At 38.5% G+C, this 15518-nt stretch overlaps 1 protein-coding gene across 1 annotated transcript; it reads left to right on the top strand.

Annotated features, from left to right (window-relative positions):
• The first annotated feature begins 2726 nt into the window (after positions 1-2726).
• Positions 2727-12822, top strand: LOC124284619 (mortality factor 4-like protein 1). The gene is made up of 11 exons (XM_046720725.1): positions 2727-2827; positions 3602-3669; positions 4694-4780; positions 5211-5392; positions 5682-5800; positions 7109-7210; positions 8234-8322; positions 9109-9208; positions 9697-9764; positions 11482-11568; positions 12126-12822. The coding sequence occupies exons 4-11, from the start codon at positions 5245-5247 to the stop codon at positions 12208-12210; spliced, it is 798 nt and encodes a 265-aa protein (XP_046576681.1). The 5' UTR covers positions 2727-2827; positions 3602-3669; positions 4694-4780; positions 5211-5244; the 3' UTR covers positions 12211-12822.
• The last annotated feature ends 2696 nt before the right edge of the window (positions 12823-15518 follow it).

Genomic DNA, 15518 nt, shown 5'->3' with positions numbered 1-15518 from the left:
CATTAGCATCGATCTGCGCAATTGGGAACCGATGACATGTCATGATGTGGCAACCGAGCCAGCAAGCCTGACACCCCGATCCCGTTAGTGGTCTCTTAAGACAAACATGGGTTACTGAAGGTTCATTCTAACCCAGACCTTCACGGGTAGGCTCAAAAAGAAGTGAATAGGAAGGGTGTGGCATAGTAAGGTGCATGCGCCTCACTGCTGTGCTAATGACCCGTTAAACGAGCACTCATTAACTGTGCTGGAGTGTCTGTAATTATGTCACTAGTCAGTAATCCGGCTGGAGCTTGTTCGAGCCCCAGCAGTGTTAATTAATCTGAGAAAGCGCGCCCGCTAAAGTGCACTACTCCCTAAATGTTAAAATCCAACTTGTGACACTATTCAGTCTCAGTGAAAATATCTTCTAAAGTACTGTCGGAAATGCTAGAAAAATGCTTTTTGACTTATATTTAAAATTCAGAGGTATTACAGTTACTTAAATAACAAATATCACTTCAAGAAACATCTACCTAATGTAGACCGAGGGAATAAATTTTGAGACATGCTCTAAAATGTGTTTTTACTGATGAAAATACCAAAAACTTAGAAAAATAAGGGATAGTGGGACGTTATTTGAAAAAAACATTAACTGCCTGTGTTCACGTCATCAGCATGCACGCTATCGACAGGTGAAATTGACACCTGAGCACACGCCGGGCGAGGTCATCTCAATAGATGTTTTCTGCAAAATGTTGAATATGTGTGCATTATAGTATCACATTATCAGTTATGTAAGGGATCATTTGTGTATGTGTGTATGTTTTGAAATAAACATACGAATTACTGTACACATTGAAAGAATCCTATCACTTGTGTTATTTTATCCATTGATTGTAGAAATGTGCAACGCTTTTAATTAATGTTTTGCATGTCAACAGTTTATTTCAATGAAAAATATGGATGTAATTCGGTCAGTTTAATCTAGTTGTGAACATTGGCCAAAGATTTAACGGTCACTGGTGTAGCTTCTTTAGAATATATATATTTTCTTCTCATAAAGTTTGTAGACCGCCCGTCTAAGCACTCCCTTGTCAAAGTTGTCAAGGATGGTTTTATCGATCCGGATTTGCATTTGAGACGGTCCCTGTCTTGACTGATTTGTTTACAATATTGTAAACTTGTTGGTAAGACATGCCAACAGCTCTACACGGTCTGTAATTAACCCTTTCTAAACTAATGAAAGGTTTACCTCTGTCTTTTAAGCAGAAAAAACTATAAACCTTTGCAACAATGGAATGCAAATCGTTGGCCATAGTGGACGCTTGTGATAAAGATGTGCATGCATGACGGAAACTTATTTATCAAGACTTAACATTTATATTAATATTTCTTCAATAAAGAAAACGATAATTAAGTAAAGTAAAACAAACATTCAACATTTATTTGTTTAGGAAAAACGTTAATTCATATTTTTACACCACCTGTATTATTAGCATAAATGTAAAGACTATTTCAGATTTCTGTTGTTGAACTCTGAAAAAAATCTTAAGTTGCTGTTTTGGTACCAAATTCTCTCCTGTAAACTGCCCTTTAAATGCATCGGAATGTTAAATCGATTGCAATAAAAATTAGGTAGACAATAGGCGAGTTGATATATTGACAACATAGTATATTTATCACCTTTATAAAGATATTAAGGCTAAAAAGGATTTTTCTAGCATTTCCGACAGTACTTTAGGTTGTTGTATACATTCCTCGATATTTTGTCTTGACAATATACAATATGATTATGAAGGAAAACCAAGTTCTATGGATAGTCAACTTCTTTATTGCAATGGGTGCAACGTTTCGGTGTAGGTACTAACACCATTATAAAGCAAGTGATACATAGAGTTGTACCATGGAGAAAATATACATAGCTGCATAGTGTGTATATTCAATTGACAAGGTTGATATACATTGGATTGCTAATAGTGAAACGTCGCACCCATTGCAATAAAGAAGTTGACTATCCATAGAACTTGGTTTTCCTTCATCTATCCAACTTCTAAAATGCCTTTCAAAGAAAATATACAATATGTGTGGTTTTCACTATTTCACAAACAAAAAAACCCTTAAAGTCTGGGCTGTAAACTTTTACTTCAGACCTGCAAGCTATTTATCAACACAAGTCATTTCATGGGACGTTATCTGTGTTTAAGATGCCTGAACTGTTTTCATTTTCCAAATAGAACATGGAAATAGTATTGACTTGATGAACATGAGGTTTGGATATCAGGTGGTTGTCATCACTGTGTGTGCCTTCATGATAACTATACTACTCACACTTTGCTAAGGATCACAAAAATTCACAACTTTACTTAAATGTAGATTCATAATTTGAAATTGTATCCATTTAAAACTGGAAAAATAATAATATGGTAACCCTCTTTAGGCAAACAGTCACTTTAATCTAACCTTATGCACTTGATACATGAGTAACCATCAAAATGGTTTTCATGGCACCAATCAACCATGAATCATGGAACGAGTCATTGAAAAGTACACAACACCTGTCAATAGCAGGTATGGATTCACAAGATGAAATGACATACTGAAACTTAGGATCCATGCTTACAATAGGCATTAGATATTTCAACCAAATTTGACCCCACATCATAGTTTTCTGTTGAATCCATGATTTGATCCTTAGCAAAGTGTGAATAGTATAGTTGAACTATTAGGGATGTGCATGAACTGTTGCATCAAGTTTTTTCTTTTACATTGTTAACATATTGCTTTCCTATTTTTAAAAGGAGAAAAGGTGTTGTGCTTCCATGGACCTCTCCTGTATGAAGCTAAGGTTTGTATGACAACTTGAATATTAGCTCTTGATGACAACCAAAACAGAAGGTGCAAGATGGGGGTGACAAGCAACAGCTAATGCATGTGTAGATGATATCTGTCAATGGTTATGTCAATCACTGCTTTGTCAGATAGAGATTCAAATCTTGAATATGATTTACATTACAAATCTAGAATATTCCTGAGTGCGTCAGTAAACTACAAATACCCACATTTTCTGAGAGATGTGATGTTACGACAAAATCACCTGTTCTGATTTGACTGGCATCCCCTACTGACATAGAAGCATGTTTGATTTACATAAAGGCCATGTTATTCTTTACTTGGTGTCATTGAAATAAAATTTAGATAAATAAGGGTTGTCTGTAAAGTTTCTGTAATAAAAAACATAGGTTAGTATGGGAAGGAAGGTAACTCTTTCACAAGTCTCAAGAAGTAGTTCCTCAAACAACTTACTCTCTCAAGAACCTCTGTTCTTTTTGTCTGTTTATTCTTTATTGAATTTCACACTATGCCGTGGCAGATTAATTATAGTCATTTAAGAAACATGAGTGTTGTTTAACCTCTTACGGAAGTATTTTTCATAAATTTTCAGTAAGAAGATTTTGCCAATATATGATTAAGCTTCAAGCAAGAAAAATATTTCACAGTTCCTGGAGATGTCAAGAAATCATGTGTTTGGCTGAAACTAGTAAAACTGTTTAAGTATCTTACAGTCTTTGTGTGTGCTGTGTTCAAGTGACAGTTTACTGCATGCTTTGTATTCTTCCAGTGTGTCAAGTATGAGGTGAAGGAGAAGATCACCCGCTATTTCATTCATTACAATGGATGGAACAAAAAGTGAGTACTGGTAGTGGATTGTATGCCAAAGCTTCAAGACATATTGCAAACAAAAAATATTTTGTATGGTAGTTGATACTGCATTGATTATCAAGTAGATATAGCTTACCTTTACATCTAAATAAATCTGGTTTGCCTGGCCATGTCATGCCATCACAGGGGTGGAAATAACCCACTGCCCGACGACCGAGTCCAGTGTTTTGTTCTGTTGGGCAAGCAAATTTGTATATCACACTGTACTGGTGTCCAGTTGACTTTCCAATATTAATTATGTTGTTTATTTAAAAAATCAACAAGAAAACGGCCGGTACAGTGAAAAAATTATCAGGGCAAGTGATTTTACATGTGCCACTGTACCGGAGTACACTAGCAATTTTAAAGTTATTTCCACCCCTGCATCATCAAGGTTTATCATTCCAAATTACTAATAAGGAATGCAAGATGTACATACCAGTACTATGTGAAAATATTACAGCTGACAGTTGTGTGATATTCTGTCTGATGTCATTGTTTATCTGCTTTGGGGTGGAGGGGTAGCCTAGGGGTTAAAACATTCGCCCGTCATGCCAAAGACCTGGGTTAGATTCTCCACATGGACACAATGTGTGAAGCCCATTTCTGGTGTCCCCGCCGTGATATTGCTGGAATATTGCTAAAAGCGGCGTAAAGCTAAAACGCACTCAATTTATCTGCTTTATGCATGCTTCATGCTGTCTACACAGCTTGACACTTTAGGGATTGTAAAGATTAGCAAGACACGTATACATATCACTGTCATTAGAATCCACGTGTTATGGGTTTTCACTCACTTAAGAACATCCGTTCTTGTCTTGATTATCACTTGAACAATCCTAAAACATATCACTCACGTATAAAAGACAGCTTTATCCTAAACACAAGCCATCAATAAAGAATTTACGATGTCTATGTTATAGAACATCGCTTGTTACAGCCCAAGTGAGTACTGCCGTCTGAATCCTATGATCAGATGGTATGAATATAACCGCTGTGGTTTTCTTTTCAGCTGGGACGAATGGGTTCCTGAGAGTCGTGTTCTCAAATTCAATGAGGCTAGTTTGCAGAAACAGAAAGAATTATCAAAAGCTCATGGGTACGTAAATGTTTCAACATTTGTGAGTTTGAGACAACCTTGTAAGAGGCAACCAACATGATCTCTTGATCTCCAACTTATGCATGTCCTTATATCCCAGTTTAGCTCATGCACATGATATCACTCTCTGGATTGTTAGGTCCGTATATGATTGTTTGCAGATTTTGTCACACTGGTGGATCATTGCTGAGTTTAGGGTTAAAAACAACAAATAGAGACTCAAATACATATTGATATATATTGGGTTGATGCATGTCATATCTCCAGATTGGTGCTCATGCTGCTGATCACTGGATTGTCTGGTCTAGTCTTGATTATTTGCAGACCTCGCTGTCATATAGCTGGAATATTGCTGAGCTGTTATTTTGTTATTTTGCCTGCCATGTAAACAGCTGGAGACTTTTCGCTAAGATAGTGATCATGTTGACAGAGCTGCTAACAAGAAGCTGCGAGCGGCAAAACGGATGGAGAAGGAAACAGCCAAGAAGCAAGAAAAGGAAAAAGACAAGGATAAAGATAAAGAAAAGGAGAGAGCTTCAACACCATCCAATGAAAAACAGAAGCAGAAGGTCAATAACAGCTCCAACAAGGAAGGGAAAGAACAAACATCAGGTAGTTCTATATTCATACCCTACCTCTACGTATTAAATATTCAGTAGGGAGGTTGCATCTCATGAAAAATGTATCAACTGGGTTTTGCAATAAACCTGATTACCTTGTTACGGTGTGGATACTACTTGTTACTATTGGTAAATCATCGGACGTTTTGGTGTATTGGACATGTCTAATAATTTCCATCCACATAATGTGTGAAGATGGCCACTTTGAGTATGCTATTGTTGTAATACTGATATGTAGTCTGCTCAGTGTTTTGGTGCACTGATTGCATTTGTCTCTGCAGGTACATCCACACCTGTGCCACCCCCACCACCTACAGCTGAACCACCTAAAGCAGAGGTACCGACTCCTGCGCCAGAACCAAAGAGAAAGAGAGCCAGAACTGATGCCACTGTAGAATCGGTATGTCAAGACAAGTTAGAATTTGAAATCTCATCTTGCTTTATTAAACGTCTATCATGTGAACATCAGCAAGAAATCAGATATCTCAATAAGTCATGTTTGCAGCATTAGAAATAACTCTTCACTCCCTAGAAATTACTCTCCCTCAAGCTTCTAAGTTATTTTTGATACCTGGCTACTGTAAGATGTAACACACACATGGGGATTCCGGGGTAGAATATTGGTCCCCGTCAATCTAAAAGGCAACTAAGTAGATCGGTTGTCTTGCTCGGTTACTTGGTTGATGGCATGTAGTCGTACCCTGATAGCATGGTTCGATGCTCATGATATCAATTACTTGATTGTCTGGTCCAACACACTCAGCACTATTCAGGTGTATGATGGTAGTGACCCGTGAAGATCTGGGAAAGAATTGGTCTTCAGCAACCCATGCTTGCCACAAAAGGCGACTATGCTTGTCGTGAAGAGGCTACTTAACGGATCGGGTGGTCAGGCTCGCTGACACATGTCATCGGTTCCCAATTGCGCAGATCGATGCTCATGCTGTTGATCACTGGATTGTCTGGTCCAGACTCGATTATTTACAGACCGCCATATAGCTGGAATATTGCTGAGTGCGGGCGTGAAAACTAAACTCACTCACTCACTGACTATGATGGTAGTATGTAGATAACTAAGTCTGGACCAAACAATCCAGTGATTGGCATTTTAAACATCAATACATACAGTTGGGATATAATGTCATGCATCAACTCAGCAAGCCTGGACACCCAGTCCATTTAGTTACCTCTTACGACAAACAGTTTCTGGGGCCTGTGTTCTCAGCCAGAATACCCATTGGTCTCCCCTTGTAAGCTTATAAGCCCCCCATTGAGCGCTGGTGTGCCTTATAATCTCCATGTTGTGTGCCTTATTATCTCCATGTTGTGTGCCTTATAATCTCCATGTACCCGTGAAGGTCCCGGGTTAGAATTGGTCTTCAGTAACCCATGCTTGTCGTAAAAGGCAACTATGCTTGTTGTAAGAGGCTTACTTAACGGATTGGTTGGTCAGGCTCGCTGACTTGGTTGACACATGTCATCGGTTCCCAATTGGCGCAGATCGATGCTCATGCTGTTGATCACTGGATTATCTGGTCCAGACTCGATTATTTACAAACCGCCGCCATATAGCTGGAATATTGCTGAGTGCGGCGTGAAAACTAAACTCACTCACTCACTCACTATAATCTGCATGTTGTGTGCCTTATAATCTCCATGTTGTGTGCCTTATAATCTCCATGTTGAACATGGTTGGCCAATATTCCAGGATGAGTCTTTCACATCAAAGATTGAGGTAAAGATCCGTGTGCCAGATGAGCTGAAACAGTGGCTGGTTGATGACTGGGACCTGATAACTAGACAGAAAATGGTAAGGTCTAAGTTTATCTGTAGCTTCCCCTTGTCCATGTTTGAGGGGATTTATGTAATAGTTGTATTACTGCAACAGTTTGTTGTGCAGAGATACTGAGACAGAATTATGATGAATTATCCAGTGGGTGTCATGTGACTTTGAGGGATAACTAGTGGTTACAGAGCTTACTGGTCAGACATAGGTTCAGTTCCCAACGTGGATGTATATTCCAAGTTTCAAAGTTAACACCAGTAATTTTCATCCCTGCTCATGGTAAATATTTACCTCATACCTGGCATATTATTTCCAGCAGTAAGGCTTAAAAAGCCTACTTATTGATTACCACTGGTACACATGTTCCGCCTATCGTTGGTGTCCCAATGTGCGGTATATTGCTGAAAGTGGTATAAAATCCTCCTCACTGACTTGGTTATAGAACTTTGTCATTGTATTGGCTTTGGCCTGGTTGATCTTAGTTATTGGAAATATGAAGCCCCCGGGAGATTCCTGATCTGAATGGGTCTCTAGTGTCCCATCTTTGGTGTAAAAACTAAAATGAAATTCATAGGGGCACAATTTGTTTCCGGCTGCTGTGCTGGTTCAAGGTTCAAGTGCCTCGCATGCATAGCAAATTGAAAAAGATGTGGTGCTTACTAAACCATAGTTAAAAAAAGTTAAAAATGTTTTTCTCAGATTAAACTTTGTAGAAACTTAATGAAAGATAAGCATGTTTAATCATATTTGTTTGGAAATTATATAAACCCTCTGTGCAGCTTTCTGTAAAAGTATGTAATATACACTAGAAATATGGACTGTTATAAAGATTTTGTGTCTTATTCAGGACTTTCTGGTGTTCCCCGTGGTGTTATTGCTGGAATATTGCTAAAAGCGTCCTAAAACCCAACTCACTCACCCATTCACTATTTCGGGGATACTCCCAAAATTTACATATTTGTCCTAAAGTTGTTCAGGGGATACTTATAGGAGCCTGCACTAAATAGAGCAAATACGGTATGCACTGACCTTCCCTGGTGTTTACAGCTGGTCACTCTTCCGGCCAGGCAGACTGTGGAAAATATCCTCGACGATTATGTCAAGACGAAAACATCCAAAGCCAATAATCCGAATAAGTAAGTATTTCTCTCCCGTAAGGGACCGTTCATTATTTATGGCTAGGGGGGTGATGATGATTTTAAGGGGGGTCACCCATTTTGTTCTGGTGAGGTAGGTGGGGTCATCAATTTTGTACACATGTACTAGGGATGGTCATCAATTTTGTACACAACATTATTAAAAAAGTACACTTAAAAACATATGGGAAGGGAGGGGGTCATTGATTTTGTACATGACATGCAGGGGGTCACTTTGTACATAAATTTTAGGGGGTCACTTACATGGTACATGCTTCTCCATAAAAATTACATCACCCCCTAGCCATAAATTATGAACGGTCGATCCTAATTGAATTGCAAGGTCTGATTAAAGCAACTTTTACTCATTAATTCACCATGTTCACTTGAATTTTTCTTGTAAATGAGGGGACGAAATGGGGAAGCCTAATGGTTAAAGCCGCTCGTCATTTTGCTGACAACTAGGTAACTTGCACTACTTGGTAAGGGTGGTATTTAAGCCCACACTAATGGACTTTGGTTTGGCTGCTCAGGATCCAAATTTCCAGTGTTTTTTCAACAGGTGCTATTTGTTAAAGCCATTAATGGGTTGATGATTACATTATCATAAACATTGTTTCCTTGCTGAAACCGTTAAATTTAACACTTACAAATGTAACTTTTGAACTCAACTATATATTGATTGTACATGTAGTTGCTGATGGTGTATTCTACCCTGACTTTGGAATACTTGCTTCTGTTTGGTCAATCAGAGCTTACAGATCACTTGTTTCCTGTGTTGTACAGAGACGCTGTGATTGAAATGTCCCATGGTATCCAGGAGTACTTCAATGTTATGCTGGGCACACAGCTCCTCTACAAGTTTGAGAGACCCCAATATGGAGAGGTAAACACCATTATCATTGTGTCATATCAGCCTGGTTATCAACTCATTGTTTACATTCTCATAATGGATGCAGCCCATAAAGATCCGGGTTAGAATTAATCTTCAGTAACTCATGCTTCTCGTAAGAAACGACTAACAGGATCAGATGGTCAGGTTGAATCCCAATCATGCTGATCGCTGGATTGTCTGGTCCAGACTCGATTATTTACAAACTGACGCCATTGAGCTGGAATATTGTTGAGTGTGGCGTTAAACAACAAACAAACTAAACCAATCATAATGGATGCAAGTCACACAACTGACATTAATCATCTAATGAAGTTGCTCATACCATGTATGTTGATCTTTTAGGTGTATATTATACAAACTGAACATTTGTTTGTCATGAATCCATGTCGTGATTGAATTATGAAACCTGAGGCAATTAATGAGCTTCTCAGTTTATTCTGTTGATTGCTTGAATACCACTGATTGTCTCTTGTCCACAGATTATATCCGAAAAATCGGACACCAGTATGTGCAGCATCTATGGTGCCGTGCATCTTCTTCGGTTGTTCGCTACGCGGGAATCATTAATTAAAGGTCACATGCAACGTAAAACACAACTTTGCAGATTCTGATACCTTCGGTATGGACTTACCGAAACAAATCATCAAAAATGCAAATTCAAGTTATAAAGTTGAAAAATAACGCGATGAAAAAAAACGCGCGAAATCGGAGTTCAAACGTTTCACTAAATTTCCCCCGACTTTTCTGGGGAATACGGGTTTCAACAGCTGGGCTGCGCTCATAGCATGTGCGCAGTGAAATAGGTTCGCGCAACTTGGAAGCGGGCTGTCTGGTGAATACTCGGTGAAAACTTTGGTGTGAGCTATTTTCCTAATGTTTTGTTGATATCTCACAAGCGCGAGCTTTTAATATGTTATGACAGTAAATAAACTGTTTATATAATTTCATTTGTCTATTTCACCACACGGTCTTCTTACCGAGTCACTTTCTCAGTTCGATACTTAAAAGCAATGTCATTATTTAGCGTTGACACAATTTCTAACCGTGATATAGATATGTCGTTATCACAGACAAAACTCAATGTCTTGTTTTATTGACACCTGTGTGTCTGCCTGCCTGTCTGCTAATGACAATATTCAATACACAACTGCGATCACTGCCCACATGCAATTTGAACTTAACACCAATCAGGCTATACACCATAAACAAAATGCATTGATTTATGGCCCGAGTTCGGTCTCTGTCACATTATGTAATTACACAGACAGGCAGGTGTGATACTTGAACACATGACATGTTATCATGTCTGTTGATTGCAAAATCTTATACACAAAAAATGAGCAAGTATTTACAAAACCCAACATCTCTATACACACACAATGAACCGTGAAGGCGGCATCTGCTAATGAACCAGCCGTTACACTTGAGTGCACACCCACCCGCTCTGACTGGGTTCGGTATCCCGGCTGCTTCGTTTCGAGGGAGGTAAACCCAAGTACAAAATATTGCACTTTTCATTTGCGATTATACGCTTATAATTTTGTTTATTTGTTTTTTCTTAATCAGCAATGCATATTATATGTCATGAAGAAGTGATAATTGTGTTTTTGTTTAATTAACAATTTAACAACAAACTATTGAAATACATTTTTGCCAGTTATATTACCGCAAACTGTATCAGTTATTAATAACTAGTGTTGTAGCATTTGAAGGGGTGACAACAGAAACAATAAACAAAGAGACTTTATTGCTAAGACTTTATTGCAAATTTTGGTATTGAATTTGATATTAACGTACCCATGAATTTAAGAAAATAAAAACCTTTAAGAAAGTAACAATTTTTAACAAAAATTATGTGTTTCCTATTTAATCTCCCAAGGCCACTTAGTTTGAAATCCAAGATAAATCCTGGCAGTGTATAAGAACTGTGCTCTAGTGTTACAATATGTTCTACTGTTACAATGCGTTCTACTGTTACAGTGTGTTCTAGTGTTACAGTGTTAAAATGGGTACTAGTGTTACAATATGTTCTAGTGTTACAATATGTTCTAGTGTTACAATATGTTATATGTTCTAGTGTTACAATATGTTCTAGTGTTACAATATATTCTAGTGTTACAGTGGGTACTAGTGTTACAATGGGTTCTCGTGTTACAATGGGTTCTCGTGTTACAATGGGTACTAGTGTTACAATGTGTTCTCATGTTACAATGGGTTCTCGTGTTACAATGGGTTCTAGTGTTACAGTGTTAGAATGTGTTTTCAGTGAAGCTGGGTGGGATGCTGGCTTACACAGCTCTGGATGAGAAGAGTGTGCAGCTCCTCCTCACCCACATCCACGACTTCCTCAAGTAAGTGACACAGGAAAGTAGTCCCTTAAGCTTATTGTGAGGATACAGCTGGAAATTAATGTATCTTTTAACCTTTGATTTAATTAATGTAATTAATGTAAATATACAGGCTATTATTATGAAGGAAGGTGATAAGGGGAGCTGAATTTGATCAGAGTGGATTTGTGATACATGAGTTGCAGACAAGACCACTATGGCTGCATAACAGTAGACAATTTACATGTTGACTGACAACTCTGTCACATTATTATGTTTTTCAGGTTAAAGCAGCCACACATGCATGCGTGTATTCAGATATGATTCACGTTCATGTTAGAATGAAATAACCTAGTACACATCACCTTACTTCCAATCCTGGATCTGCCACTATGGAGTAAGATGATGAAATCGGACAGTATAGCTTGTATATGGGTAGGTTAGAAGTGTGTTTCAGTGTGGATATACATGTACATTTAGTATGTTACATGGCTTGGCTCTCAGGCAAAGTTTGTTTTAAAAATACCAAACCTTTAGAATCATTTGAAAGTAAATTAGTTGTAATCTTTGTTCTTTTCCAGATACCTACACAAGAACTCATCAACATTATTCAGTCTGAACGATTTTTTCGTGGCTCCTCCAGAGTATCACAGGAAAGCCATATGACAGAGTTGCCTCCCCTGAGAGGATGACAATCTCCAGTTGCCGTCAGTGTTGATGTCAGGTTACAAAGTGAGGTTAAGGTGCCAAGAATGCAACAAAAGTAGAGGAATTCCAAACAGTGGTATTTTATGCTCCATATCTCACTGTGTCAGCTATCTTCAATAACAACAAATGAAGACAAAAGATGTGACAATATATCCACCAAATACGTTATTTCCATACTTAACAAAAAAAGTTATGGATCATGAATATTTTGGGGATATTTATTGTTAAAGCAGAACAAAGATTTGCACACAAGCATGAGACATAAGTGATATTGACCCTATCAGTTCAGCAGGATGATCTAGACATTGGTGTTATAAACAAGTATCTCTTTAAGTGTGATATGATACACTTCCTCATAGCCATCCTCAAGCTGGGAACTGTTCTGAAAGTGTATTCTGGTATGTATGCACAAGAAATGACTTGGAACCTATTTTTTTCGATGGACATCATTAATCATCCTCCAACAGATGTTGTTCCAAATAGTTATAAGCTCTTCATTTTGTATATGCTGATGTGAAAGTTAGAGTACAATGTAGAATGATGGCAAACTGAATAAAGTCTTGAGTCATCTAACTTTTACCTGTTGTATGTTTGCAAAAAATGTCATTGTTTCAGGAGTTGGCATTTTGGATTGAATATTAACGAAATGTTGAGAGTGAGTTTTATCTGAACAGTATTCCAGTTTTAACAAGACGTGTCAGCTTAATGTTGGAGGAAAGCTGGAAGTGAAGCACTTGGTGAAACCTACAAACGGGGCATGGTGCTGACAAACTTGTACATAATCTGGGTGAACCAGGATTGGTTTCAGGCACACCCATGAGCTGCTCCTCTATACAGTGGGCCACCTGTGCCCTTGGTGACTGATTGGCCAGTTTTGTGACAAACCTCATAGCAGTGTAGGAAAGATAGCCCGTCCCAACGTCCGAGACGGGTGAATTTTGTGGAGGACGGGTTAAAAAAAAATCTGGTCCGTCCTCATGTCGGGTCAGTTTTAGCAAACCAATGACATAATCATTATTATATTATAACCTTTTTGAATGTTTACTGCCAAAGGATACTAGAATAATCAAACAGATAAAATTATCGCAAACGAAATCGAGATGTTTGCTATAAGAACAGAGTTCTCTCCCTTAGCTTCTTGAAACGAGTTTAGTAAGGAAGTGCATGATTGGCCGGTTGTCACAGAATCAACGAATAGGAAAACGTGTTTCTTGTTTCCCCCAATTTCAAACCAAAATGGCGCGACCCTCATCGGTCGGTCTGCTGCTATGACTGAGCGAATTTACTCTTATTTTAGTCAATGTTGAATGTGCAACTGGCAAGGATGCAGATTCAGACTATGACTCTGACTTTTCAGATCTTGATGGAGATGTTGATGACTTGTCTGAAGACTAGTTCTGTCATGTTGTAACCAGATAATTCCACTAGGAGAGATTTAACAGTCCAAGCTCTGTGTGTGCATATTAAATTATAGCTTAAAATAAAACAAACCAGTTTTAAGTCTTGAAATGGTGTCTTATTTATATTTGGAGGACAGGCTAGATTTTGGCAGGACTGGTAAAAAAATTGACCAGCCAGTCCTGTGGACAGGCTAGATTTTCTACATCTTTCCTACACTGCTCATAGTGTCATAAAGTTCAGCTTAGTGTAGGCACAAGAGGTGGTGGGGCAGCCTCATGATTAAAGTGCTCGACCACAATGCCAAAGTCCAGTGTCAAACAAGAAAGGGGCATTAGGTAGTCATAATGGCTGCTGAGCATTGATCCCAGCCTGAAACTACTGGCCATTGTTTTCTAAGACTGATATTCTAAGCCAGTCAAGGTGACTGTGGAAAAGAAGACAGAAATCAGGGCTGGAGCACAGATGCAAGCTTTTATTGACGTTGTGTACAGCCATTCATACACTTAAAACATCCTTCAAACACCCCATCTTCTCTTCTTAAATAGTAACAGTTGACTTGCTTGATTTGATAACAATTGAACAATGTATCGAGGGTCATGTGATCTGGCAAGACATGACTCGACGATCTCAACTCACTTGGCACTTGGCGTGATGGTTGCTGGCAATGTAATGATGAAAGACTCTTCGTACCACTCTCCCCGCATATTGCAGTGGGATATCACTTGGTATTACATGCATGAGATATCAGTCAATAACAGTGTGTGATATCAGTCTATATAGCATGCATGTGATATCCATCAATAATTTACATCTTTAAAAGTGATCCCTTGTGGGTGAGGCCACCATTCTCAATGACAGATGAAACTTGGTCTCAGGACCCAAGATGGGGGGTGTGTGAGAACCTCCTGCATCAACACTGTACCAGATAAGACATTTTTATATGGAACAAATGTCTTCACCTGATAGATACATGTAAACATGGAGAATCAAAGTGAGGCCCACCTTTCATCAATTATACTTAACAAAACGGAAGACTGTTAATCCTGTCAACCTGCAGGTTTGTCCATAATGACTAGGATTATTTTCTTTGGTCATTGAAAATAACAAATTTCAAAATTCTGCAGTCATCTGATTTTGACTTCCAAATGATTTTTTAAAAAAGAAACTGTTCCAACTTTTGAAATGACAGAGTGAATGAAAATAAAATATGTCTGGTTTCATAGTAAATTATGAAACCGTGATACCTACATTTTTCTTCCCAGTGATATTTGATATTCTACAAGCCTCAAGTTATCTCTCTGAGGTAGAATAGTCAGTTTGATGCAGGACCTCTCAGACAAGTGGCCCAACACATGTAGGATGAACACCCTGACTACAGAACACGTTGGTAGCCCTTTCTAGAGAACATCGCATCTGCTCTAAAACCCGGATCTATACGTTGGCAGATTGTTCCCTGTCTAAGCTCTGAAAGACATCGTAAAAACATACCGTATGTACACAAACCAGAGTGGGGCCTCAGTAAGCCTGCAGCCACTCCTCATCACGGTGTTAAAACTAGGTATAGCCCTATGGATGATGCCGCTGCATTTCACACACAAGTGCATGAATATGTAAAGCTTGCGTGTGTTACTTCTGTACACCATGGTGTTACATTAGGACTCGCTTCTAGCTGCAGTTATGTCCCCTGACAAAACAACCCCTAAAATGACAACACTGAAAATGGCATCATAGCTTGTGTTCTTTGTCCATGATCTAGACTTGTTGGCTTGATCTAGACTTGTTGGCTTGCTTGTACACCCATTACGGTTCCATACTCAATATTTTTTAGAATAGCGAGTCTGTGTATTTTCAGTCAGGGTGGCCTA

Source organism: Haliotis rubra, unplaced genomic scaffold (genome assembly GCF_003918875.1).
Source record: "Haliotis rubra isolate DU_JTF1 unplaced genomic scaffold, ASM391887v1 Scf34, whole genome shotgun sequence".
NCBI classification, from domain to species: Eukaryota; Metazoa; Mollusca; class Gastropoda; order Lepetellida; family Haliotidae; genus Haliotis; species Haliotis rubra.
The sequence above is the reverse complement of the archived record's forward strand: the minus strand, read 5'-3'. Positions and strand labels throughout refer to the sequence as shown.